The 27,888-nt window shown below is 42.3% G+C and overlaps 2 protein-coding genes across 3 annotated transcripts in view; one reads left to right on the top strand and one right to left on the bottom strand.

Moving 5' to 3' along the window:
- RB195_010833 (uncharacterized protein) overlaps positions 1-18,827 on the bottom strand; it is a gene marked incomplete at both ends in the record, with an annotated part of 28,656 nt that extends 9,829 nt beyond the window's left edge. The window contains 22 exons of one of the 2 annotated variants that reach the window (XM_064192000.1): positions 815-933; positions 1,309-1,383; positions 4,291-4,478; positions 4,541-4,733; positions 4,792-4,967; positions 5,060-5,194; positions 5,560-5,661; positions 5,717-5,911; positions 5,978-6,163; positions 7,879-7,963; positions 8,016-8,098; positions 8,207-8,341; positions 9,319-9,420; positions 9,486-9,680; positions 9,741-9,926; positions 11,463-11,550; positions 11,604-11,683; positions 11,741-11,843; positions 17,342-17,463; positions 17,518-17,571; positions 17,780-17,825; positions 18,666-18,755. In XM_064192000.1, the coding sequence (XP_064049583.1) occupies positions 815-933; positions 1,309-1,383; positions 4,291-4,478; positions 4,541-4,733; positions 4,792-4,967; positions 5,060-5,194; positions 5,560-5,661; positions 5,717-5,911; positions 5,978-6,163; positions 7,879-7,963; positions 8,016-8,098; positions 8,207-8,341; positions 9,319-9,420; positions 9,486-9,680; positions 9,741-9,926; positions 11,463-11,550; positions 11,604-11,683; positions 11,741-11,843; positions 17,342-17,463; positions 17,518-17,571; positions 17,780-17,825; positions 18,666-18,755 (2,738 nt within the window). Of the gene's footprint in view, positions 1-814; positions 934-1,308; positions 1,384-4,260; positions 4,479-4,540; positions 4,734-4,791; positions 4,968-5,059; positions 5,195-5,559; positions 5,662-5,716; positions 5,912-5,977; positions 6,164-7,878; positions 7,964-8,015; positions 8,099-8,206; positions 8,342-9,318; positions 9,421-9,485; positions 9,681-9,740; positions 9,927-11,462; positions 11,551-11,603; positions 11,684-11,740; positions 11,844-17,341; positions 17,464-17,517; positions 17,572-17,779; positions 17,826-18,665 lie in introns of those variants that run through there. The other variant, XM_064191999.1, reaches the window with a different exon arrangement.
- Positions 3,800-4,198, top strand: RB195_010834 (uncharacterized protein; the record flags this gene model as incomplete). Its single annotated transcript, XM_064192001.1, has 1 exon — positions 3,800-4,198. The coding sequence occupies one exon, from the start codon at positions 3,800-3,802 to the stop codon at positions 4,196-4,198; it is 399 nt and encodes a 132-aa protein (XP_064049584.1).
- Positions 18,828-27,888: the final 9,061 nt, after the last annotated feature.

Raw genomic sequence — 27,888 nt, 5'->3', positions numbered from 1 at the left:
CAGGTGTTCATAGTCAGTAGAGTAATCGAAATGTGGCAGCGGTATTCGAAGCCAACGCAGTTAGCCTTTTTGGACTAAGAAGCCGCTTCGTCTGGGCCGTCTTCTCAGTGCGCTTGCGCCAAAGTCTGCGCCATCAGGCGTGTCAGTAATTTTTTTTGCTTACTTGATAACATGAATCAGAAAACAATTGCTGCAGTTCGAACACCAGCCGGATGTACTATACCGTTTGAGGGGAGGACTGGCAGACCCCTTCCTATTCATTATCGCCATCGACAACATCATGCGTAGAACAGTAGACCAGTGTCCTGCCGATATTATCCTAGCAGAATCAGAACGCCCCTTCACCGATCTCGAGTACGCTGACGATATAATTATATTTGCAGAAGCAGCACGAAATTTCAATATGTTATCGACCTTGTATTTCTGTAATCGTACAGAATAATGACTATAGAATTCCATCAAATGCCGCTTCTCACACATATTAGAAAATTCTTCAAGTGAATCATTGCTCTATGAGAAATCCAATAGTTAAAATGTAAGGCATATGTTATGTCTAGTAGCATTCCTCTCTCAAGAAAATTGAAATTTGTCATCCCTTTGTCCGTATATATACTGCGTGTATCGATGTCTTGGTTCTCTTGTCGCAATAAACGTTGGACCATCCGTGAAGGCGAGATCAAGTGGCGAACACGGTACCTGCGCGGACCTGTTTCTCAATCCCACGACTCACTCAAAGAACGACATCGTCAACCCCTTCGCTTCTCAGCTCCACGACTCAGTCAAGGAACGGCATCATCAATCCCTTCGTCAATACCCTGAAGTTCCTCCACGCAACGCTGCACGATGCCACAGGACAGTAGCTCCAAAATCAGAAGACAAATCGGCTTCTTCAAAAAGCTGATCCAGCGAAACTGCGCGTCTATACCACAAACCCTAAAGAACTACGACATTGATGAAAAGATTCTCAAGTTCGATCGATTAGATGAAGATCAGCTCGAATCTCTTCGTCTGGAGCTCCACAGTATCAGATCATCCTTGCTGAAAGCATACAAAGGATAGCATCCCTTCACGACGAGTGGACCACTCTTCAGCAATCCAGTCCGCGTCAAACCGAGCAATTCGACGAGTATATCACCAAATATGGAGACTACAGAACTTCCGTCACTCAAGCTGTGACTCAGCTAAAAGAACTCGACCTCTTGCTCAATGAAGTGGACAACGAGTTTAGAGAACGCAATCTCAGCGTTTCTTCAGACTCGTCAGAAAACCCAGTATCAAACGGCAGATTTCATGACAAGAGCAGCCCACAAGATGACCATCCACTCGCGTCTCAGATGCCTCATCCTCAACGTTCAACACGACTCCGAACGCCGTCAACGCTCTCTACAACAATATATTACTCATGTTCGACACATCTCAGGTTATCGCCGACTGCACTGCCGCCTGCCCGGGAGAGATCGAGAACTTCACAATCAAAGAACTGCTTGCGTTTGTGAACGAAAGGATTATCTCACAAAGCTACAGTGCAATTGACGTTGGAAGAAATATCAAGAGAGACCTCTTCTTTGTGAATCACCTGTCAGAAATGATATCTTCGTTTACAAACAACATTACCTCATTCTTTTCCTTTTGTAAGACTCTAGTATTCCTCATTGTTGTCATAAGAGTGTTAGAATTGATCACTAAGTTGTGTCCTAAACCGCTTCACGACAAAGCACCTTGATCTCCTCTTGCTGGGAGTTTCTGTAACCGTACAGAATAATGACTATAGAATTCCATCAAATGCCGCTTCTCGCACATATTAGAAAATTCTTCAAGTGAATCACTGCTCTATGAGAAATCCAATAGAATAAAAATAAGAGTAAAATGTCAGGCCTATGTTATGTCTAGTAGCATTCCTCTCTCAAGAAAATTGAAATTTGTCATCCCTTTGTTCGTGTATATACTACGTGTATCGATGTATTGGGGCTCTTGTCTCAATAAACGTTGGACCATCCGCGAGGGCCAGATCAGTATCGAAGGTAACTTCACTCCATGGATAGCAGTACAGTGCTGATGTCGTCTGTCGCTGATGTAGTTGTATTCGCTCCAGGCAGCACGGAGATCCACCACTCGTTGTTATCTTTTTATTAGAACTAGATTGGTTTATGGATCAAGACTGCAGTCTTATAGATTCCAAGCAAATCTGGATCAAGTGGCGACAGGAATCAGAATGAACCGACAGCCGACTGGGCACGTAGATTAGTTTTGTTATTTGGGCTGTATGTTGATAAGCGACGACCGCTGATAGAGGGACACTCAGCAAAGATGCGCTTAGACGAATTCGCCAACAGAGTTTAGGGTCAACTCTTATAGCCACCCAAGTCATGCTGCAAGTTTGCCCATCCACAATAAGCTCTATTATGAAGAAGTTAACATTGCCCGTGTTGCATTGAAAGGAAGCTATCTAGGGTTAACTGTTTTTGCGCGACGGTAACTTATAATCATGGACTTTACGCTGAAGTACAGTGTAACAGCAGTAAGAAAAGGAAAACCTTAACATCTTGCTTACCTTTTTAAAACTGTCACAAAGGAACTACTCTCGCTCCTTTGTACACGTCATAAGGAAACCGAACATCCTCGTGCAAGTTCCACCAAGGATGCTACCGGAACCAAAGTGAAAAGGACCACCTGCTCGTGGAAGAGAGGCTAACCGAAAGTAATGGAAGAAAATCTGAGACACTTAACGTTGGATGGACAGTTCAAACAAGACGTAATCTTTCGTAAAACATGGAACAGAGACGATGGATTTATTCTAGGACCGCCAACGGTCAAACACGATCGGCTCAGATATGCTGAAGAATGACATATTAGACGATGATGCGAACAAAAGTGCTAACAACGCGCCAACGCGTTTTACTGGAATTCACTGCGCCAACGCGTTTTACTGGAATTCGTAATCGTTGAGGTCTTTTTGGAACACGTGTTGGCCTATGCAATGTTTTTATCTCCCCAGACAAGTCTGGTACCAATTTATCGGTACCCCTGGGGGATGAAGGGCTTGCTTTGCGCTAGGGCGGATTTGAACCCTCGACCGTGTGGCAACAACGGCTCTAACCGACTGCGCCACACCCGCCCAGATGCCTTATGATACTTGTCAGGAAATAGATGAAAGGAGTCGAAGTAGAACATTTGGTCGTCCAATTCACCATAACTGTTTACAGCTTCATACCGGAATGGATGTGACTCGCAGCATGAAAACAGCGATGCATATCGAGGGTACGTTCCCTAACAGGATCGTGGTCTGTCATGCATCGCACTGGACCCTACTGTCTCAGACGTTGGACAATATAATAGTCGGTTTAATTTCGTTTTGGTCAGGACGGCTTTGATTGTGGACACAAGAACGACTCGACATTTGAAGAGCTTCGGATTGCCCTCTTAAAAAGCGAAATCTGGATTTTTTGGGGAATCAAATGCCCTCTCAAAAGCTCCTCCTCCTTCAAAACTCACTGACTTCAGCAACTGATGAGCGACTAGGACAGATTTAACGAAGAGCTGGAGGAACTCATCTACAGAAAGAAATCTTCGTACAAATTGCCAGAGATTTTAACGCCGAAAGGGAAAAGGAAAAGGAAATTTGCAAAGTCCGAAGATCTTGATTAGGAGATAGGAATGAAAACGCCGATCGTACCAGAGGACTAATGTCTTCCAGAAGCCTCTTACACGTTGATTCTCTTTTCACGATGGAAGACCAGCAAGATCCGATTTTGTGTTTTCGGATCCACTAAACAATAACACATGTCGGCGTTCGCGGGAAATGCGAAATGAGATCATCAGAGGCATTGGAGGAGACTTATGCGACAACCTCATAATACTATATGCACATGTGACCTCCTATCTTATCGCCCTGGGCTCGATGAAGCCCAACCCCAATGAAGAACTGGCTTCCATTGAGGCTTTCAGCTATGGATTGCAGATCCCAAGAAATACTGAACCTACTCAAGGGAGACGGACAGATGTGCTTGCAGTAGGGAGGGATCAGTTGAGAGTTCAACCAAATAATTGCTCAAGGACGTCACAAAAGTGGGGTACAGAACTTGCGAACATCTTGAATGATGTTTGTGAGGAAGAGGAACAACTGCAAACGATGCTGAGGCCCACTAAAGCATGCAAGTGTTTATTGAAATCATCACTGTACTATATTTATCGTAGTTAATGTAACTCGTTTACATGTAGTCATTTTAACAAAAGAGAATCGGTCTCATGTCATAAGTTGTTCTACAAGGATTGAGTTTTTGTCTTATTTACTGCTTCGGAGCTCTTCGAGTTTTTCATAGCCGGCGCATCAGTATTCTTTGTGCCACCGTCCTTTTTCTGTGCATCTTGTACTACGGTTCCAGGGCGTTCTTTGGGTTGCTGCTTTCCTCTCCTCATCCTGACTATAACAACCGCTGCAACGACCGCCCCAATAGCCATTATCAACAAGATGATTATCACTGCAACGAACATTTTTGTTTTGTTCGGTGGTAGAAAAATGAAAAAACAAAGCAGGACCCACCCAACCAAATAAGTTTGCCGTACTTCTTCGATGACGAAGTTTTACCTTTTCTGTGCGCATTGCCCGAAATCCCTTTGTCAGCAGTTTGATTGCGCACCTTATTGCCATTTTTGTCCTCGACAGGATTAGGAATTTTCTTGGTCGTAGTTTTCGGTCTCTTCATCGTTTGCGTTGTTTTCTTCGTCCAATCTTTCTGAATTCTGATTCTTTGGATTTTTTGACCCTTTACTGACAGTTGGATACCCACTAACCGTTTTTGACGTACTGCGGTCATTTTTTCTAGTGGTCTTTTCGCTGTAACTTTTTGTCGACGAATGTTTCACTTTCTTAGTTACAGCCGTGCTTGTTTCGCTACCGGTGACCTTTTGTAACGAAAGAAGCCCAGTAAGTGGATGCTTTTTATTATTTTTAACAACTATTCCAGGTTCTGAAACAAAGTTTCAAGCAAGAAGTATAAACTAGGTACTCTGGGGATTTTTGTCCATTTGATGAAAAGGTGTTTCCTGAGGATACACTTACTGTAAAGCTCAGGATTATTTATTTCTCTCAAATTTTGCAGAAACAGTAGATTGTCTATAGCTGGGTTGTCTGTGACAAGAAGACGCCCATTAATAATCTCCACTTGTTCCAATTTTCGAATGTTTTCGGGTAGCTCTGAACAATTAACAGAAAAGAAGTAAAAATGTATTCTTATTCACAGGATTGCGATAAAACTGATTGGGTATAGGACTACCTGAGCAAAGTAAACCAATGAATTAGGTGACAGGTATATCGGGTGAAATGGAATTTCGATTTCATTTTAGAGCCGCTTTTTAGAGCTTCACAAATGATTTACTGATTATCGATTCCCAAAAGTAAGCAAATATGTAGCAGGCAACAATTTACTACATCTTATTAAAGTAATTTAAAAAAGGAACATCTACGTTCGAAAAAAAAGTTTGACACCAACAGTTCTGAGTTGCATAACCAAAGCGGACAATGGTAGTTATGGGGAAAAAATGCAAAGCTTCACAACTCACTTTCAATTCCATGAAGAATTACATTCCCTTGAATAACATTGCAGTGCTTGTTAAGAGCACTCAAATATCGCTCACTGATATTTCCGCCATCGCACGACCTCACTTAAAATTTTGTCGATCAATCAATTACTTGGGGATGTAAAAGCTGGGAACTTACGACAGTGCTGACTAAACGGCACAGAAACTCTAACGTTTTCCAGAAATTTTTCCAGTTGTTTTCTTTCAGCAATATTGTGACAAATTTTAGGATTATCGTTCATGACAAGGGGGGACGACTTTGATTCAACTTGCATGGTCAACAGTGCAGCAATATCAATAAGCTTGTAATTATGAGAAATAACGAAAGGTGGGACTGGAAAAGTAAGATGATAGGTTCGTAAATGTAGATTTAAGGGGATTTATTACAAACAAAACTTACCCTTCCATGCGACAATTTTTAGACCGCGTAGAGCATCCAAATCCTCAACATTACTGTCCGCAACACTAAGTGTTCCTTCTATCTCTTCTATACGTTCCCATACATCGAGTGGTAATTCTTTGAAATTCACGTCACCAATTAATCTTTTGCACTGCGTCAATTTAAATGCGAGGGTAGCGAAACAATCTGAATGAAATCGTCACAGCAGACAACGGTATTTCTGAGATCAAACTTGCACTTGTTTTTGATGATTTAAGTGAGCTGCCTGCGGCGCCGCCTCTCTCCTTGGTAGCATTGTTTTTCGACGATGGATACCAATGTGTGAGAAAGCAAGTAAGTAAGCAAGTAAGTAAGTAGTCAGGTACTTAAACAGCAGGTCACCCAAGGATCTTCCTATTGCTGATCTTAGAAGTTTGCGGATAACCGTAGAAAGTGCAAAAGTTCCTTGCCAGATGAAAGAATTCTGACCAGTGTATGGAAAGAAAAGTTTAGCTATCACGTTGCCACTGTCTATGTGGCGACAATGGGTTGATGTAAATAATGCCGGTGATTATCTGTAGTCTTTTTGCGACATACCGATACCCACAATGAAAAATCTTAGTTTTGTTGCATTCCGCAAACCGGGAGGTTTGCAGCATAAGGATCAAAAAGAGCTAAATCGGCCATTGCTGGGAGATGTCATCTACGAACCACGTATGTTCATGATCAGCACCGTCGACTACCCCTAAGTTCCGTCCACCACTTTACTACACAACACGAGAAACCCAGTCATCGCCTAAGGCAATGTTCACCACCTTCTCTCGCTCTTTATCATCACTCACTGCAGTGGCGTTGAACATGCTGCTCTTGCTCCAACGTTCCACAATTTTTCACACACTCAAGTTCGAAATTCCCCCTATGCGGTGTATAGTACAAGCCCTGTAAACGAGACCGAGTAAGCGATGTAGAGCGATACCCCATGGGGGATGTCCAGATTTGATTTCCGTTCAATGACTCAATATCAGAGTCACCTGGAACTCTGAATGTGTTGGGTCGGACCGTTGTCGTTGAGGACGGACAGTTTTGCACTTTATGTGTAGTACGTATGGTCGGGTGAAAACGATGTTGTTGCGGAGGCTTCAGCGCTCAAAGCAGCGCGGTGAAGAGAGCAGCTGGAATCGAGATGGGACCATGGATGCACTGCAGCGGTGGATGAGGATAGTAAGGGTTCCACCACGATCCTAACCGCTACGCTGCACCGCGCCGCTTCGAGCGTAGAAGCAACTGCACCGTCCTTCATATCGTTCTGACTTTACTATATTTACCCTGTTTTAAGTTTCAAAACGTGCAAAACTGGTGTAGTTGAGGGCTATCCATAGAATTGAAATAGGATAGGATTGAAATAAGACAGTCGGACCCATCGAGATTGAAGGGTCGTCGTTGCACGGTTTTTTGTTTTGTTTATAATAATTTTAAAGGAGTGCAGTTTCTTCCGCCCGCAACAAATGAGTCATATGTTTGTTTTATGTATCAGATCATAATTAGTTCTAGAGGAGCACTTCTATCACATAGTAGTTAGACGATTTTGGCTACGCTTCACTCATTCTAGGGTCCGAGAACGGCAGCGAATGACACGACCACGTAGCGGTGAAAAAGAGTGGAGAAAATACAATCTCGACCTTCACTTCACATAAGTTGCCAAATCACAGGCTATGCTAAAATTGGAGTGGGGTCGATCCTCCTCCCTCGGAGATTCCCACTGTCTATTTTCAACTCATGTATATTTCCTCACTGTAAGCATGTCCTACATCCAGCAGTAAAGTATCTATCAACTTCGGACGTAAAACCATTTTATTTGTCTATGTTCAAATTTACATAGATCTCCATCTTAATCATAGTGTAGATTTATTTTAAATTTATACCTGTGCTAGCACCGATGTTCACTTCAAAACTGGCGCCTTCAACGCCATCAGTAGTTAGCTTTGGGTTCAACCTGATGAAAACTTCCTAGAAAAGGTGGGTTTTATTCCAAGAGATGTTACGTGAAATGTTATTTTACATCTGGTTTGGGGGAGAATTCCCTATTGAATAGTATTTGATCCAGTTCCTTATTGCCATAAATCATTAAGCTGTGTGGGTATTCTGAAAAAAAAAACTACTTCCGGAGAAGAAATATCAACAACGAATGTAAAGGAACTCTCTTCAGTACATAAATAAGAAATGATCGCTGTGGGATAAGAATAAACTCACGATTCGAAACAGGATTGTTGATTTTTTTTAAATTCTTGAAAAAAGTCAATTTATGAACAGCCGGACTATTTATGACAAGAAGTCGTCCGTTAATTTCTTCCACTTGTTCCAGTTTCTCAATATCATTCGGTAATTCTGAAACATTTTTGGAGAAATGACAAGTTGTCCTTGAAAATAGTGGATTTTGCAGCAAACCACTTCTTGACAAAATCAGTGATCTTTTAAAATTGTTAAAGGTGACTTAAAGGCAGCGTATCACGAAACAGTGTGGGAACCTGATAGGAAATATAGAGTTTATTGTGTAAATTACGAATATGAGCCTGACACCGCTTGATTTTCTCTAATCGTCTTAAAAAGAGCGGCGTAGGAAATTACATTCGTTCCCATGAGGTAAGTTTGGACGCGCGACGTTGTGCACGCGTCGCATCCACAAACGAGAGGCCAAAAGTCAATGAGGTCGCTTCAGCAGATTATTCATGTAAGAAGCCATGGCTAGGCACTGTTGAGAGAACGTCGTGGGAGCTAAAGTGGCTCCCACGCTGTTGTTCCCTAGGACGATTGGGGGAATTGAGCACGACAACACTCACATTCGTGATCCACGCCCTGAACTCCATGTTTTCGATCAGGTGTCCACGCTATGTCAATTTCGTAGAGCGCTGCTTTCAATCTTTCTGCTTCATGAAGTCGTGGCACTAAGTACTAAGTGCTGCTCAGTATTTTTGTTCTTGAAGCAAGAAAACATTCGTGTTCACGAAAAAAAAGGCCGAAGAATTTTCCTGGAATTCTTCAACCTCTAGTTCTTCATACGTGAGCGTTTGTCCAAAATATTTGTCCATCTGTGCTAGAGTTAATTAGTTAGTTTATTTTTTTTAGTTAATTTCTCATTCTTTATTTAATTTACCGTGTCAACAAGCACCAAAAATGCTAAAAAGAACAAATATTTGGAAGGAGTCAAACACGTTCCTCCAAAAAGAGAAGTCATGGTGGTATTCTTAAATCTAAGAATTAATTATTCGGAAAACTCTACTGAGCAGCCTTTCTTTTCAGACGGTCAGACGACTGTTGTGAAAGATTCTTCAAGGATTATAATTGGATTTGTTTTCATCAACAACCTTTCAAATTGTCGATGACGAGGTCTCCTTCAAGAACGTTACAGTGTTTATGAAGTTCCAGCAGGAATTTCTCCGACACTCTTCTAGCTTCGCATGATCTCACTAGAAATTATTTTTACAAGTGAAGTTCACAGAGTTATTCTAAAACAAGATTATGTTGTACTCACAACAGTACGTGTCGATCTTCATGGAAACATCATTCTCTAACAACCATTTCTCAATTTTCTTTCTGTTTGCAACGTTGTCGCAAATCTTAGGATTAGTTTCGATATTTACAGCGGGTTTATTTGCTATAACTTTTACGGTCGGCAGTGCACTGACATCGACTAGCTTCTCGTTTCTCGAAATGGTCAGAGCTGGTGCTAGACATTAACGATACATGAGACATAAATGAAGAAGCAACTATTAGATGATAGGCTCACATCCCCATCCAGTAATCTCTAACGATCTCAGTACTTCCAGATCCTCCTCGGCGGTTTCCTCCACTGAGACTCTCCCCACGACCTTTGCTATACGACCTGGTCCAATGTCCTTTAAGTCATCGATTGTGACATCTCCGACCAATGTGTTGCACTGCTCTTTCGACTTTGCCTCGGCGACCGAACAGTCTGAAAGTTAGCAGCAACTCGCTATTTTGAAGTAATAAAAAGCAGAATGACACCATTCCTTGGAAAATTGGTTAACCCTATACTTTTCTTTATGAAAATTACAAAGTTAATTTTCTCTGTTCCGCGAAGGAATAAATTTTTGAACAGTTAGTTTCGTTAGGAACACTCAACACAGACGGCTACCATCTCAGAAGCAATATCCACTGTAAACATAAATTTCGACGAGCGACTCAAAGTGCAGAGATGAGCGAAGCTAGCAGACGTCCCACCCCGACCACTGCCGCTAACCTCAGCGAGCCACTTCGAGCGCGGCCGCTTACGCAATGCGCCAGACCCCACCTGATGTAGTAAGGCTTTCCAACTTGAAACTCCCCCGTTTATTCGAATGCATAAATTTTTCATATGTAGGCACAACCCTTAGAGACGTCTGTTCCAAATTTCATGACAGGAGCGTCAGGTGTTAAAGCGTTGCGCTTGCTGATGGTTGCCCAGAAAAGTCCATGCTTCGATGAGTCGTCTCACACGATTTTGGTTGTTCGCGACTTTGCCGTCAAAAACTCCGCTCATATCGTTCCGCAACCACCGTATTCGCCTGATTTGGCTCCATCTGACTTCTGGTTGCTCCCAAAACTCAAAAAACCACTTCGTATCCATGGTTTCATCTCGATTGAGAAGATAAAAACGGCACCGAAGAAAGGCATGGCCATCCACAAATCGAGTGTAACAAATGTTTCGAAGATTGGAAGGTAAAAGTGTATTGCTGCCAAAAAGGAGTACTTTGAAGGAGATGAAGTAAATTTTGAAGAACAATATACCGTTTTTGTCTTATTTGAAAACTCCTACTACTTTTTTATCATAGAACTAACTGCGGATCCGGTATATCCTTTTCATCTCCCATCTTTTGGTTATATTGAGCGTGCTTTTTGCCCGTTCTACCTGTTAAACTGCAGCTACAGCTGATAAGGAATCACAAATATATGTAAACGCAATGTAATTTAATGATAATGATTTAATGATGACGAATAATGGCATGCACAATGGTAAGAGAAGTAGAAGTAAATACCAAGACAGAGGGGAAATAGTACAGGCATATTGAGAAATGGAATGCACATCTGAGGAAAGCAAGTACGATGGCTGTGATACCAGGACAAGAGACAGTGAAGATTAGGTTCACATAAATAGACCAAAAATAAAGGCTGCAAGGCACAGGAGGAGGAAGCAGTGTGAAATAAAAGAAGGAAAAGAAAGGTGGACTCGATGTCCATGAACCTCAGAATCAAACGACCAGTTGGCTTCTTATTCTGCCTCCTTTTATGCTTTCACTCATTCATGAACATCAAAGAGATAGCGTATGATTAATCACTCTTTCATATGGTAATAGGAGAGGTGGAACGCCGGTGGCGTAGCATATAAAGCGTATTAATTTTGTGCGGGTAAAGGACATTTTACATTAGTATATTCAGTGCTAAAAAATACTCTTCACGAAAACCGAGAAGAAATATGAAATCTAATAAGTTAATCCCATATCAAACCTACCTGTTTCACTTGAACCAATATCTAGTTCAAACTTTGCATTGACAATTTTTTCTTTGCTTAGGAGCGGGTTCATTCGTATAGAAACATCCTGTGAGCATGTTCATTTTCTTTTATCCATGAAATACTTTTTTTGGAACTCACACTGGGATTGGGTTGGAATTCTTCACTGAATTCAATTACATCAAGTTCCGGATTGTCATAGATCAGTAGCCCGTTGTATTCTAAGAGCAAATACTCTCGATAATCGATTTTTCTTCACAAAAATCTTTGAATCCAACCGCAATACGCTGGGTCCGAAACCAGATCAGATATTTGCGCGAGATTTGCCGACTTGATCTGAGTTCCACGTATTATCAAACATCCACGTATGGTGACAATATTCTGCAAAGAGATAACTCAATGCAAACACAAAAGCAGGTTTGCAGCACAATCATTCTAGTAACGCTTTCTTGAGAATGGAAGTATTTTTTAGAACTCTTCGGAGCCATTGTATATCCATCCTTGCGACCACGAGTTAAATCGGAAAAATGCATTTATACGATTGTGAGCAACATTGCTGCACTGTTCCTTCCACTCACAGATGGGAAAGGGAGGAGCCGCACCCTCCTCAGATGAAGGGGGTTTAGTTCATAGTGTGCAGCTCAACTGATGAGGATCAGTTTGTCAAGTGTCCAAAAGTGAAGTGTGTCCTTTCGCCAATCGTCCAGAAGTGAAGAGGGTCGCCGCACCGGGTCCGACTTTCGCATCTGTGCTGATCTATAGAAATCGAATATAGAATATATATATATATATATATATATATATATATATATATATATAGAACATAGAGTCGAAAACTAATGGTAGAAAAGTGGCTAGTAGAAAAATAAAATTCCGATTGTAACTCGCAACTAGTTATTCCGATTTCTTTAGACGCAGTCTGACATCTGGGTATATTCTTGAGAGCATACGAGCTACATATCTCAATTGTTAAGGCGCAAGTTCCCAAACATTACAAAAAAGACGCCATACCATGTTAGATAAAGTGTCTGAGGGGTCCATCGAGTTTTTGACAACAACAACATCAGTTTTGTTACCAGTAAGATGCTGTTGAGTGAACTTGATCCGCCCGCTCCTTTCAAACCACTACGATATCTGCATGCACCGTTTGTTTTGTGGGAAACATGTATCACGATCGCATCAATATCAGCACTGAATACTACGTTATCTATTGAGCTCACGAGAAAAAAAAAACCAAAGGAACCGTAAGACTTTGATTTGGAGAATCTGGTAATACTTCAACGTCTTGCTGAACGCACAGGCCCTATCAATTCCGGAATTTGAACGTCAACCAAATTAATATGTTGGGATCACTGAGAAACCGCCGAAAGAGACGAAGCGTCTGTTTTGTGTCAGACAATAAAAGGTGAAATGTTCGGCATAAAGGATAGTAGGTTTAGCAAAGGCATGGAATTGGTGCACAAATGCTGAAGTTTCCTTTTCTACCCGGGGTCCGTGATTTAGCCAATGATATTTCATATCGAAAACCGTTATGCAGAAATTGATGTCGTGTAATAGCGAAGGGACTTGGAAATGTTCACAAGTTTTTCCAGTCGCTAAGATTTTCCCAAAAATGTTCTATTCTTCAGCCAGATTACAGGAGATTGTTGCTTGAGGTTGACTCAAATCACAAAAGGGCAACTGGTCGCTAAAAGAAGTTGTAGGAGAATGCAGTAAAAGAAGGTCTCAATACTCGCCGTTGCCAATTCTGACGGAACGTAATGTGCGAACGTAGAATATGGAGCAACGATGGCCGGATATTTAGATTTTCTTGCTATGCATATGAGATTCAGGTGAAAGTTTATTATTGGCCTCACGTTTCAACAAAGTCGTCGCTATGAAAGGCCTAAAAATGGCTCGAAGTTTTTGATGTCATGCATATCCCATCAAACTTCTCTGTTGTTCTAGATACACCACTCTAGACCTTCAAAAGAAAAACAAACTGACTAGTCTTACCGACTACCGCGAGTTGTTAAAGTTGTTCATGACTGAGACAAATGAGATCTAGGCACTGTGCAATATCCTTAAGTACTAATGTCTGGATAACGTTAAGGAACTGCATGGGGGACAATCTTATCGTTTACAGGGTGTTACGAACTTCAAGAAGTCATTGGTAATTGATGAGCACTCATTTTTGTTATTCATGGCTGGATTCCTGAAGGAAATCCAGAATGCTTCCAATGCCTTCCTAGCAGGTATTTCTTCCTCGTGCGCTAATATCGCACGTTTTATTTCAAACTCATTTCCATCATGCTTCTCAATTTTGTAGCGCCCTAACGGTATCATAAAATTTCCACGGCTTTTACCAGCCAAATGTTCGTTGATACTCAGGTTCAGAATCCTTTCAGTTTCTCTAATATGAATGGCGCTGCACGTTAGACATTCCATTCGGTAGATAACTCCGATTTTCGTGCAACCTCCAGCCTGACCGATTGGACAAATAACGCAACACTCTGGCACACATTGCCTATCGTAGAATCTATTGTTAACCAACTGTCGCTCGATGCTGTCGTTCCGGATGCGGATGTTAACCAATACAACATCATCTTGCAGCTGTGCTCCCAAGAGTGCATAGCAACAGTTAAGGAATCAGAGGTGAAGGGATGCACAAAGGAATTTCTCCTTCACGTGGGATCCTTGTTTATAATTCGAGATTGGGTGTTAGATTTCGATCTTGTGTAACCGTTTAAACTAGCTATGCTTATGGCTAGTTCCAGTGGTCCCTCCCTTTTCCTATCCCCTGTGCACATTGTTATTGCTGTTTTGACCATATTTCGGATAGTTGCCTTTTTCATGCCAATATGATGGGCTGACGTTGTGTTTATCTTTAACCTTCCTTGGGATATCACTAAACACTTGCAATGCCATTTTGCAGTTTTATCTGAGCATTTAAATAAGGCAGCCAACCATCTTTTGGTTGTTCTCGGGTGAGTTTTATGTACTGCGATCGTTCACTCGAAATTCTAAAGCATTCGTCCACTTCGGATTGCATTGATGTTACGATGAAGCAATCATGGATATAACGGCAGTACATCTATAGAATACCATCTATTCCTGGTTGTTCTCTTCTGCTCATAAAGTAAACGACAAAAACTGGAGCAGGCCTTTGTTCCATAGCAGGTCCTCTTATTTGAGAAAAGTATTTTCCTGACCATTTAAAAATGCTGCGTCGGTACCATTCGTTGATCAGGATCATTATGCGTTGTTTGCTTAGACCAAAAATCTCTATATTACAGCCGTGCCTATCTAGCATTTCAAATGACGCTTGTAACTTTGTTCGTTTCCAACATTTGTGCGCAAAGACGTAACGTCAAATGACTCCATGACACAACTTTGTTCGAATCTCGCACTTCTAAGACGTTAAAGGAATTGCGAACTGTTTTATAGACGAGAGGACACTTTTGGTAGTAGTTGACTCAAAATTCTATTTAGAAACAAAGAGATACGATCTGTTGGTCCGTCTCCGCTGACACTGATTGCAGGTCGTCCTCGAAAGCTTATGCGTTTTAATCAGGCTGTAAAAAACAGGGCAAATCGGTGTTTCTATTTTTAACCTGCCAAGGAATCTTTTGTCAATCCCAGCAGCATTACTGATGCTCATCCAAACATGGTTCAGACGTTTATACTGTGCAGTAAACTCTTTTTCCGTGACTCGGCGATAAATACTATTATCCATTGAATGTCGTTCCGTTATATTGGAGAAACTGGAAGGATGCTGCACCTGCGTATCAAGGAACATTTGGCTGGTAAAAGGAGTGGAAATTCGTAACACCGTTAGGGCTGCACAAAAATGAGAAGAGATGAGTTTGAAATAAAATGCACCATAAAAGCGAAAGAAATATCTGCTAGGAAAGCATTGGAAGCATTCTGGATTTCCGTCAGGAATCCAGCCATGAATAACAAAAATTAGTGCTCATCAATTACCAATGACTTCTTGATGTTCGTAACACCCTGTAAACGATAAGGTTGTCCCACATGCAGTTCCTTAACGTTATCCAGACATTAGTACTTAAGGATACTGCACAGTGCGTAGATCTCATTCGCCTCAGTGACAATCTCTTAGATGGCGCAGTAGTCGGCAAGACCAGTCAGTTTTTTTTTCTTTTCAAGGTCTTGCGTGGTGTACCTAGAACAACATCGAGAGTTGGCGAATAGAAAGGAGAAGTTTGATGGAATATGCATGGCATCAAAGACCCCGAACCATTTTCAGGCCTTTGATAGCGACGAGTTAGTCGAAACGTCAGGTCAATAATAAAGTTTCACCTAAACCTCGTTGGCATAGCAAGAAAACATAAATGCACTCCTAATGCCGAGGTCTCAAGAAGAGAGGACTTAGAGATTGATAGCTGGATAGATTCTGCGATTCTAGCAAAGATCTAACAGGTTTGGCTCAGACAGATTCAAAGATGATAACTCAGCGGCGGTACAGATTACCACGTCAAATCGTGACATCCGCCACTGATCAGGTCAAGTGAGGTAGGGAAGCCAAGTGACTGGGTGCAATAGTTCAGTCCCAACAACACGAAATATCACACTATAGATATCACTCCCATTTTGGAGTGATTTCGGCCCTTCTGCAAATTTGGCTGGTCTACTTCTAACCAGTGCAACCGAAACAAGGAGTATATGTACCAGTAATACGCATAAGTACTGATTAACGCCTTTTGAACCCAGCACGCCACAAATCTGATGCGGAGAAGTTGGAGATCGGGTCGAAAATTGAGGGATCTGAAGTGGTTCCACTCATCTCTCTCTAACCCTCGAAGAGGACGGCGTGGAAAACACCGCTTTTTACGATGATTTCAGATGCAACGCGCCACCCTTCTCCAGGCGTCGCATCCACGTGAGAGCGGTCGAAGATTGATAAGGTCACTTCACCAGCCCGTCCAAGTAGAACATATTGATTATCCTCCCATGAAGAGCGTTCTAACATACCTCGTGCACACTAGAGCGGTTCCAACGCCATTTTTAACGACGACCAGAGTGGGATGGACGAAACCACCCCGTATCGCACCTACAATCTACAACCCCATCTCTGCCTTTTCTTCTGAATTCCCCACCACGTCAGATTCGTGGTATGTGCGTTTAATTACGCCATAGCCAACGTTGCGAGTCATTGGAACAAGAGGATCCAATACCTACCAAGAAAATATGTGGTGTACCATTCTTAAAGGCATCACTCCACGAATCTGGGGTGGTACGGATTTCAGATGGAGTATTCTTATAAGGGATAGTAGATTATGGAGAGGAGGGTGATCCCGTCCATTTCTTCCTAATTGTCGTAAAAAAACGGCCCGGAAGATACGGCTGCAGGCGTTCCGGCGCACTATTTTCTACAAGGAGCTCGATTGGAGCGCGCCAGCCTTGTGCGGCGCCGCATCTTCCGGGCTTTTTTTTACGGCAATTAGTAAGAAATGGACGGAATCTCCCTCCTCTCCATAATCTACTATCCCTTATAGGAATAATCCACCTGAAATCTGCACCACCTCAGATTTGTGGGATGATGACTTTGAGAATGAGCACGGTCGCATTGTTAATTAAAGTCGCGAGCTAGATAACTAGGACCGAAATAGGTCCGAGGACAGAGTCAATTAGACTGTCCTTGTGATTCAAGATCAGTCAGAAGCTAGAAGTACTACAGTTGGGTCAAATCGACATGAGGGTCGAGCAGTTGCATAAGTGGGTGCTCTCGAAGCGGCGCAGTGCGATTGGAATCGAGGTGTGACCATCGTGAACTGCAGCGATGAATAGTGCTAACAGGTACCTCTCTTCGATCAGAAGACAACTGGGACAACTTTTGTTCTGAAAGACGATGCCCTGTTTTTCAAAACCATGCTTACTTGAAGTTCAACTTCCGTCATATCTGCATCAAGTTCCAATTTCCCATAGAAATTCAGACAAATGAATTCTTCTATGTTGTATATCTTGCTGTACAACGAGTATTTTCCTTGGAAATAACACGCTGAAAAAAACACTTATGATATCAAATGAATTAAAGTAAGACAACGAAGCTTACACGCCGATGCATCATCAAACGGTCTGTTCTTGTCCACTGGGGGTGTTGCTTCCACTGGAACTTACAGATATTATCACTAATTAAATTTAATTGGATTCTCAGCAGAGCTCTTCCCGGACGCCATTCTGTAGTTTATATGCATCTCTGGGAATCGGTGATTATCGACCAACACCGCAACGTCACAGGATTCGGTCGATAATCACCTATTGTTAGAGACGCGTAGAAGCGTGTCTATCAATATATATGAGTGAAAAACAGAAACCTGAATTCACAGACATCGCCGCTGATACAACGAACACAATTATGATCTGAAATTTGAAAGATTACTGTAGTTCGTATAGGCTCCCAGTCCATTCAGTGAGGAAGGGCTTACGGATATCGATCTTGCTCTAAAAACTCTTATTATGATCATCTTGCCATTCTCAAGACTCGTTCAGTAACAGCGTAAAAGTAGCTATAGTAGGGTCAAAACAACATTAAGCACGTTGCAGCTGCGTAAGCGGCTGCTCTCGAAGAGGAGCGGTGGAGCGTAGCGGTTAGGATCTAGTGGGGACTCACGCTGGCACCTCTCATCACTGCAGTTCCAAATGGTCCCACCTCTATTTCGACCGTTGTCTAGACCGCGCCTCTTCGAGTGCAGTCGCTTACGCAGCTGCACAGTGCTTCATGTTGTTGTGACTCGACTGTAGCTTCATATCACCTCAGCTACGAGTGCCGCTGCACTAAGTTGATGGTAACGAAGAGTGGCAATGATTCATTAACATTAGTTTGCTAATATTGATCATTTGATTTCTGATGAGTATTATTTCATTTAATTCAATTTTAATGTATATTAAATTTCTCAGTCCAATTGATCAAATCTTTCGAGATGCGTTCGACTCAGATTCAGATTCTTTCAGGGTTCTTTGAATGCATGTGCGGCTTATGTTTGAAGTAAACTGTGGACACGGATAAAGAAGTCAAGCGTTGCGTTGCGAAGAGACTTTTCTGAATCTGGAGATTGTTCTATCTTCTATTTTGTAGGGTCTCTTGGTTGCTTCGGTTTGGTGTTCCACTTCTAGGTGGTTATGATCGTGGAGTATTTTGTGCTACGGCCCGGAACTAACGAGTCACGCCCATAAATAACTTGGAAATCGCCAATGACATACCTCATAAACAAATCGTCCATGCTTCCGTGGTGCAGCGATACATCTGTACTCTTCGTGTAGATCAAATGCTGCTGTAAAGTTGTGGACCATTTGGACTGCCATGAGACAACAACCAGTTGAATGGAGTCGAATATTCAGTAAGCGACCTACCCAGTTACCCATGCAAAGAAATGTTTAACAACTGTTATTTCGCGATAAGCATTGATCTCTTACCGATAAAATTCAAAGCAGAAAAAAAGCAAACTTAATTCCAACTAGTCGGGTCAAAACCTTTTGTAGTTCGGTGCAGTCGCCTATGAGTCTTCACTCGGACTGCAGGCTCTGCCCCCAACGGATTGCTCCACCGCTCCGCTTCGAGCACAGTCACTTGCGCAACTGCACCGAGCTTCAGATTATTTTGACTAGGGTTGTTAGAGAATTTCTCGCTCTACCCGATAATAGTATTCCCTTCTTCTCACTTTCATGATCTGTTTGCCTTTCTCGACTTGTTTTTTTTTTTGATTTGATCAAACGGAGCATCTTCGACACCTACTGCTATTCACTTTTAGTCGAGATGGTACCTGCTCGAGAAGTTCGTGGTATTTATGTATCCAGGACATCAACTGGCCGACAAAATGCTTCAAAAAGAACTAAAGAGACATATAAAACATAGAACAGCAGAAAAGAAATTGAAAAACCAATCTGAAGCATCGAAGTTGTTGAAAGTTGGTAGAAAATCGATGGAAGAACAGAGATGAGAGATCCATATTGGAGAGCAGGTAAAAAAGAAACATTTTTTAAAACCATTTTTCTTAGAAACAAAATCCTGAGGGCTTTTTGTTTTGAGAAAGATGGGTAAGAGGTGACTGCTGCGTTTTATTTTGAGGACGGTTCCTACGACAACTCGTCGTTCTCGTTGGGTGCGCTACAGGCTCGTACTGAACCAGACCGATCTTTTGTCGACAATCCAGGGGTAAGAACAATCTGTAGAGATTAAGAGCATTGAGAGTGTTGTTGGTCGCAGTAGAATAGGTTTAAAGATCTCACATGTTTCCGGAGCTTTCCTGACCTAGCTATAATCAGCTTGACTCGGAAGCTGATTGCTCCGAATCATTTGGATACAATTCTGTAGGTAGGTAGAATCTAAGAGGGAAAAGTGCGTATTAAATGCTCTTTTCAAATTTTAAGCCTCTTGTGGAAGGGTCGAATTTTATGAAAAAAAGATCAAAAGAACAAGTAAAACAAAAAAGAGCTTAGAACTTATCGAATAATGAGAGAAATATATGAAGCTGGAGCGTGATCCTTTTCGCAACTGAAACAATCCTGTTAATAGAAAGATCAAAAATTATATCTGCATCTTAGTTCCTTGCACTTTCTTCTCTAAGTTGAAGGTATTTTTTTTTAACGTATTAAAGATTTCAGAGACGGTAAATTCATACTTTCCGAAAAAGTGCAGCTTCCGTTGACGATCGATTTTTTTGAAACTGGGTTTAACTTTATTTGTTTGACAACTAATTGCGCAGGTTTGAACCTCGCTTTCAGTTGAGTCGCAGACCAATTTAACTCTTACGTGACAGGGATCACAGTTCGATGACGTCGGAGGCGATGACCGTACAAATTGTATTTTGTCTTTCTGATATTGATTTCAATTGAACGGCGGTTGCAGCATGGACGCAACATTCATTTTTGCTTTCACCGACTTTGACATTGGTTCTGGTGGACGACAACATGTTCACAGCAACTGGAAATGGTGTTTGCTTGGGGTCTCTAACATCGCCATTGCTGCTTGAGCAACCTGAACAGTTCCCTGCTGCTTGCAGTGTGCAGACGTTGTTGAGATCAATGCAATGGATTTTTCTGCTTCATACTCTATAAAACATGGGGAATTTTCTACGTTGTGAGATGTCGTGATTAAACATGCTCGGTAGATCCCGCAATGCTTGGTGATTGGTAGTGAATGTGGGCGAAAAATAGTGAAGAATAAAAAGTGGAGAGTTGTGGTACTGTTATCCCCATTAACTAAATGCACGCATGGTTTCACTTCATAGTCTCTCCGGGAAGAAAATATGAACCTCAGTTGTGAGTTGTATTTTAGACAATGGAACACTTCCCATATTACGGGTAGATAGAGTAGAGGTGTAAAACAACTTCCTTCTTTCTTTAGGAATCATATACGGAAGTAGTCGCTTCTGTTCCTTGATGTATGGGACACATTTTGGTGTATTCAGGTAAATAATAAAATAATGCAGATTTAATATAGAATAGAGAAATACGTAAACGACTGCGTATTATGTTACACGCTGAACAGTATTAAAAGGACATTCCGGTGCATCTTCGAGGAACTATAAGTTAAGTTTTCCAGCGTTTACATCTCTTCTCTGACATTAGGTGATAGGGTGATGAATGTTATTGCTATCTCCTTCTAAATACATCTGACTCCCAACATTCGCCTCACAAGTATTTAATCAGAGCAAAGCAGCCTTTTCATCTTTTTTTTTACTTCTAAAATGCAATGAATACCGTCGTTTGAAATGGTGCAAAGCGTGACACACGAACCTGAGAGCAGGAAACTTCATTAAGCAAAAAAAAATCCATCTCTACACCATGTAAGAAAAGTGCTGGATTCCAACAAGAAATGGAGGGCTCCGGATAGCAATGGGCAACTCAGGGATTTTGCATGTAATAGAAACAATTGCTACATCAACCCCCTCACAACCTCCTCAGCAACCACGTCGCTTGTCTAGGCACGAATAAACAGGCCGAAATGGTGTCCACCACCCGAATCGCACAGTGATGATTGTCATAATCGAGACCATAGAACCATCGTTCGGTGCGGTCGGAAGAGAAATTGAGTGCGTTTCATGAATGATGGACCGTTGTTAGATATCAGCAGTCTTCCATCTTTGGGCGACTCTGCTTGAATCCTGAAAAATGAAAAATCCCGAAGAATATTATTATTAATATTGTTCCATTTTAACATGCAGCGTTGTGCAGCAGGCCAAGTTTCTCTTTCTTTTTCTTGTCTGCGATACTACTTTATTATGCTACATTTTGCATTTTCGGCTGGCCACGCTACACGTATGCACTGGGTGCAAATGCAGAAACTATCAAGAATTAAGCCACGCTGTACGTATACCCGGGTCAAATGACCAGGAGGACGGTGCATTTGCGTACCAGCTCGAAATGGCGCGGTGAAGGCAGCAGTTGAAACCGAGGTGGGACCATCACAAATTGCAGCGATGGGTGCTGCCAGTGAGGGTTTCAACAAGTTCCTAACCTCTACGCTTCATCGCACCGCCTGCAGAAAAGCGCGTACGCAACTACACAGTACTTCATGCCATTCTGACTCTATAGCGAAGGTAGTTTCATGTTAGTTCAGAGATATGAGCCTCTTTTGAATATCACCAAAAGGATATCTTCATATGACTCCAGGTGGATGGGAGACTAACCGCAGACCAAGAGCGAATTTATGCCTACGTAACATTTGGAGTCGCATGCAACCAATAAGTTGGGTCTGTCAATTCCGGGAGGATGCAAGGTCCGCACACCGAATTTCTGGGATTAAAAGCCTGTGACTTACTAATCGGCAGTAAAATTAAACGCACGGCACAGTAGTAGTAACAAGAAACACTTCGGCATGTGGAGGAATGTCTGGAGCCATCTAAACTGCCGAAACGAAGAGGACAAGGATGACGATACGTACATCCAATGCACGTACGGTAGGATCGGAAACGGGCATATCGTCGACAGCAAAGATGAATGAAAAAAGACCTGCGACGGCTGTCTTACTCCATCTTTCACCTCAAACGTTGCTGTAGTAACTCCGGCTGGCGTTCCAACAGCATTCGTTGATCCATGTCGGAAAGTTTCAAGGAGACCCACATCTGCTTACACTTGTCGAGACAGAATCGCAGTACAAAAGCTGTAGTTAATTTCGATACAGGGTTCAAAACATGTTGCAACTTCTCGCTGTTAGAAGCGAATATTACTACATCGTCGGCTTACGAAATCGACGAAGGGAAGTGCAAAAACGGTGCTGAAACGACATCAACGGAACACTGCTCGGCGGTTCTTCGCATGATGTTATCGACAATAAAGCTACACAGAATGGTTTCCCTAATGTCTCGGTCTAGTTTCCACTTCGAACGTTGAAGTTGGAATGGTGCTCGAACTGCAGCAGTCGTTTGTTGATATATATCATCGGAAAGGCGAAGGAACTTTCCTGATACTCGATCTGCGCGATGCGCGTTGAGAAGACGGCTTCGATCATTAGCGTCGAAAGCAGCTTCGAAGTCTAGGTTCCGAGTGCCACTGCCACACTACGATCACTTCCCTGACAATATACACCTGACCAATTGTAAACCGACCAGGACAAACAGGGCAGTTTGTTCATCAGGTATGGTTTCTTCACGATGTGCGGTAACCCGACCCAGGATAATCCGCGCCTAATCCTCCTACATAACAAGCAGCAAAGAGATTTCTTGATAGTTTTTGGGTTTCTAGACGAATAGCTTTTGTGGAGAAATTATGATAGCGTATCTCTAAGAGTCAGGTGTCCTTTCGTCAATCGGTATTGAACGGATCTTCGTCATTTCATGGTTGCAGGAAGGAAAAAGAGATTCCAGCATTTCTGCACTAATTCCGTCGTCTCGACCTGATTTTCCATCTTTCATCTCCTAGATAATACACACGAGAACCTCCGACTCGGTGGTTCCTCTTTAACCGCTTATGTCCGTCTCTGAGCCTGTTCGAGTTCAGAAGCTGATGCACATTCAGCAAGGTGTTGAAAATGCAGAATTTCACATGGATCTTAACTCCCCAGATCCAAAGGGGATCTTTTTCCTCAGCATCGAAACTGGAAGCGTTTTCTTTGCAGAGGAAACAAATGGTGTGAGAGTCGGCGTCCTTAAGCTTCCTCTTGTTCCGTACTCCAATATTTGTTGTCAGTCGCTGGCGGGTGTTCTTTCTGCGTTTTCCGTCTTCAGTCCTCTAATGTCGATCTTCTGTTAAGGTTCTTCGAACTCTTTTCTGGAACCCTAATTTTAAAGGCATCACCCCACGAAACTGGTGTGCTGCGGGTTCAGTGTGGGCTGTACCTATACGGGGTCGTAGATGATGGGTAGGACGGCGATTCCGTCCATTTTTTCTAATTGCCGTAAAAAACGGCCCGGAAGATACGACTTCGAGCGTTCCGTCGCGCTATCTTCTTTAACGAGTTCGATTGGAGAGTGCAAGCCTTGTGCACACGCCGCATCTTCCGGGCCGTTTTTTTTACGGCAATTAGGAAGAAATGGACGGAATCACCCTTTTCTCCATAATCTACGACCCCGTATAGGAACTCTCCACCTGAAAACCACACCACCCCAGATTCGTGGGGTGATGCCTTTAAGCAGAGAAGAACCGAGGGGTGGTCAGAATCAAATGCGACGTCACACGCAGCTCTAGATTTTCGGATATCCAACAAGGAGATGTTCGTCGTCAAAACGTAGTCAAGTTGTAGTTGGAGAGTAATCATTCTCCGTTTGTGCTGCTATTCTGGCGTTGAAGGGGTTGTCCTTATTCATGTTGGATTACCCTCGTCATGAAAGTTGATGGCGCAGATGATTTCTCTTAAATACGGAAGTAATGATGAGATTTGTCTGCTCACAAAGATTTGCCAGGCGACGGACTGTTTTTTAAGCTTCGCCTTTGCGTTTGCATCAGATCCGACGATAACCGCCTACTGGCTGGGTATCTTGGACATCAACGTGTTGAGTCCATTATAAAAAGCGTTTTCTGATAGTTTTCCGCGATCTCAGTAAGCACTTATGAACCAGAGCTTGTGTCTTCTGCGATCTCACAGTCGTACAAAGGTACTTGTGGAGGAATTTGGCTTTGTACTGACGGTGCAAAGCCAAATTCCTCCACAAGGTTATTGCAGTCGTTCTAGCGAAGCAGTTACCACGAACTACCGACATCTTCTGGCTGCATTGCAGGAAACGCGCACCGGAAGATGTCCCGTCATCAGCATCGAAGATTACACCATATGCTGCAGCGATGCTCATGACAAAAAAATAGGAGACCGCATGGTGGCTGTGAGGAACGACCACAATATCTTTGTGGAAGAATTTCGGTCAACGTCGTCATGTCGCGCCTTTATGATTGCGGGATCGCAGAGGACTTAAATTTTAGGTCTTTAGTGTTCACGTACCTACGGTAACCGCTGAGGACTAGAACAAAAAGCGTTTTATGATAAACTCAATACGTTGATATCCAAATTAACAAACCAGCAGGCAGTAATTGCTGGAATTAATACGAACACAAGGACGAAACTTGAACAACAGTCCAAAGTGCTTGGAAAATGGCACTATTCCGCTAAGAAAACGTCGATAATTGTCTGGTAGATCTTTGTGAGCAAAACAATCTTATCATTGCTTCATATTTGAAAGAAATCACCGACGCCATCAACATCCATGAATAAGGACAACCCCTTCAACGCCAGAATAGCACAAGCGGAAAATGATTACTCTTCAACTACAACTTGACTACGTTTTGACGACGAACATCTTCTTATCGGATATCCGGAAATCTAGAGTTGCGTGTGACGTCGCATTTGATTCGGACCACGGCCCAGCACTTCTCATGAGTTCATGAAGACGACAACGGCATGCAGATATCGCAGCAGTCTGGACAGAGCGGATTGTTGAAGTTCTCTCGGCAGCGATCGGCAGTTCAGCGTACGAAACGAATGTTCGTAGCCAAAGACTCGATGTTCTCTCCAGGCATTAGACGTAGGAGGCCATGCGCTCTGGCAGTACACGTTATGTAGTTCGTACGCTCCCAACGCGTGAACTCAGATGCCTGATTGCGTCAAGTGAAACTAGGACCGTCACGTGCAGTAACAATCAGACTTGTATACGTGGCCTCCCACGTCTGAGTAATTGAACTATTAAAAAAAAAGAAAAAAAGAAAGAAAAATCAGAAGCGGCTGCCTTCTATTACAGGTGAGTTTGCTAAAGTGAAACTGAAAAGAGATCGAAGGAATAAGTTCTTACTAACCCTGTTTTCGTAGTTTTGCGTTTCTTCCCTGTAAGGTTGTAATCATAGGCAAAAAGCTCAGGGATGTTTTAAGAATATTGTTCGACTTTTTTAAGGAGTTTCAAATGCTTTGTCTCACAGTTTGTGTATAACTTCTGTTTATGGCAGAAAAAATTTGGTGCTTTCGATGTTCTGTGTTCTACATTACATGCAGAATTCTTCTTGTTTACTTTTTACAAGTTGTTCATTTTTTGGGCACGGATGCAGCTATTTGTTGTCGAAACACACCAGCACGGTGCCGATCGCAACATTTGTTATTTTCAACCATTCAAATCGCAAGAGGAAGTAGTGCGAGAGCAGCAAATGTCGCTCTTCATGATGGTATGTATGAGTTTTCCATCCGATAAGCTCTATTAGTGGCCCCTTCACAAAACAAACGTGTACGAGTGAAAGATGTAAATTATTTGCGAATTCCGAGAGACATCCGTGGATTCGAGAGGATACTCGTCAGTCCTCGTGACTGACAAGTTTGTGACAATTCTTGCACAAGTATGGAAATAGTACGGTGAAGAAGAGTTTGGTGCAGAAGTCTGGGATTTAAGGTGGTGTTGTTAAGAGGAGCGCTAGAATCTGACATCTCCAAGGAATAGATTGACCAGCTACGGATTGGCAGCCACCTTATTTCTGAAATAATCCCATTGAACTAAAACATAGGTTCCTTTTTCCTAGAGTTTTGAAAATAATGTGTTCGAGCTTTCGTGCAGCTCAAGAATTTTTGCATAAATATTGACTTTGCAGTGCAGATGACATTTATCAAACAACAGTACCTCATTAAGGTAATTAAGGAAAAGAATCTACATCAAATTAACCTTGATTGGCTTGATGGCCTCGTTGTTATGTGCGTGACTTGGACATGAATTTTGGAAACTGAATGAGTTGACTTCCCAAGGAATACAGAACAGCTTTTTTGGAGCTGCAGATGTTTTAATGGAGTGTCCATTTACACAATAGTTAGTTTTCCTGATATCATGCACTTTAGACGTCCATGGGAATGCTCCAAGGATCACTTACAAGGGATTCCATGGCTTTCTTAATTCACTTCTTGATAGAATTCGATCCTACCTTGGATATTCTAAAATAGTCAACCCTCTATTCCTCCTTCCTGCTGTGATCCGCTACATTTCTGTGTTATGCGCTGTACAAAAATAGAGGAAGGAATGGAACTCACCCTGACAGTATGAAGAGTATTATACACAAGTAGGCCACAAAGAGTAGCCTATGGCGTGCCATGGTCTGGAAAAAGTTCTTATGAAGTAAATTTACGGATCGTACAAATTGCAAAACCAGAATGAGAAGTGCACTATTTCTACACTCTGAATCGAAATGGACAAATTAGTATCAGGTAAAAAAAGTGTAGCGGCTAAAACGTAAATATCACTCACGAAGCCAATAGTACGAATTTCAAAAGGAGTTGAAAAGGGGATCAAATGAGGAACAGTAATAATAAGACGCGAGGTGTCTCACAGAAAGAGGGAAATCCTTCTTAAATAAAACCATTAGTACAGTTTTTCTGTGAGTCCAATCCTCCTTTAAGTAACACTTATGGTGTAGATCTCATGTCCTGTTGCGGAACTATATTTATTTATGTTATCTACAAGCAAACTTCCAGAAGTGCATGTGTAACGTCAGCAAATTGATAAAGTCGAAATAGCTCCTTAGAAACTCCTGCATACAGTAGACTTACGCCTACCTTAAGCAATGGATTTCAACACTTCAAATTCTCAGTTGGGAAGACTCGTCGAAACCTTACAACAATCACGGTAACCTCGGCTGCAAACAACGGAAAACTACGCGAACTGATTCGCTACGTCTGAATTCAGTGAGTGTAGCAGCTGACACCAACTCGACAAGACTCGTGCAATACGTCCGACGATCTGACTTCGTTGAAGTCTCCCACAGGGAGCCCAGACCTATGACTTATTATGTATTGGATAAGCTGTGGAGACAGGTATAAACTCAAACCTATTCTTGGTCTCTATCCCCTATCCATCCTTAGTGCTTAAGCTGAGCCGTCCCCAGGCAGCAGGAATAGAGCACACGTCACTTTCGGATCTCACAAACTCTTTTCATAGAAAACAAGAGTTTTCGTCTGAAAAGGTAATCAATCAAAACAAGAGGGTGAGTCGAGTAGTGAGAGCCTTCCTAGTTATTTTTAGCGTTTCGATCC

Source organism: Necator americanus, chromosome III (genome assembly GCF_031761385.1).
Source record: "Necator americanus strain Aroian chromosome III, whole genome shotgun sequence".
Lineage (NCBI taxonomy): Eukaryota > Metazoa > Nematoda > Chromadorea > Rhabditida > Ancylostomatidae > Necator > Necator americanus.
Note: the sequence above shows the minus strand (reverse complement) of the source record. Positions and strands in the feature narration are given on the sequence as shown.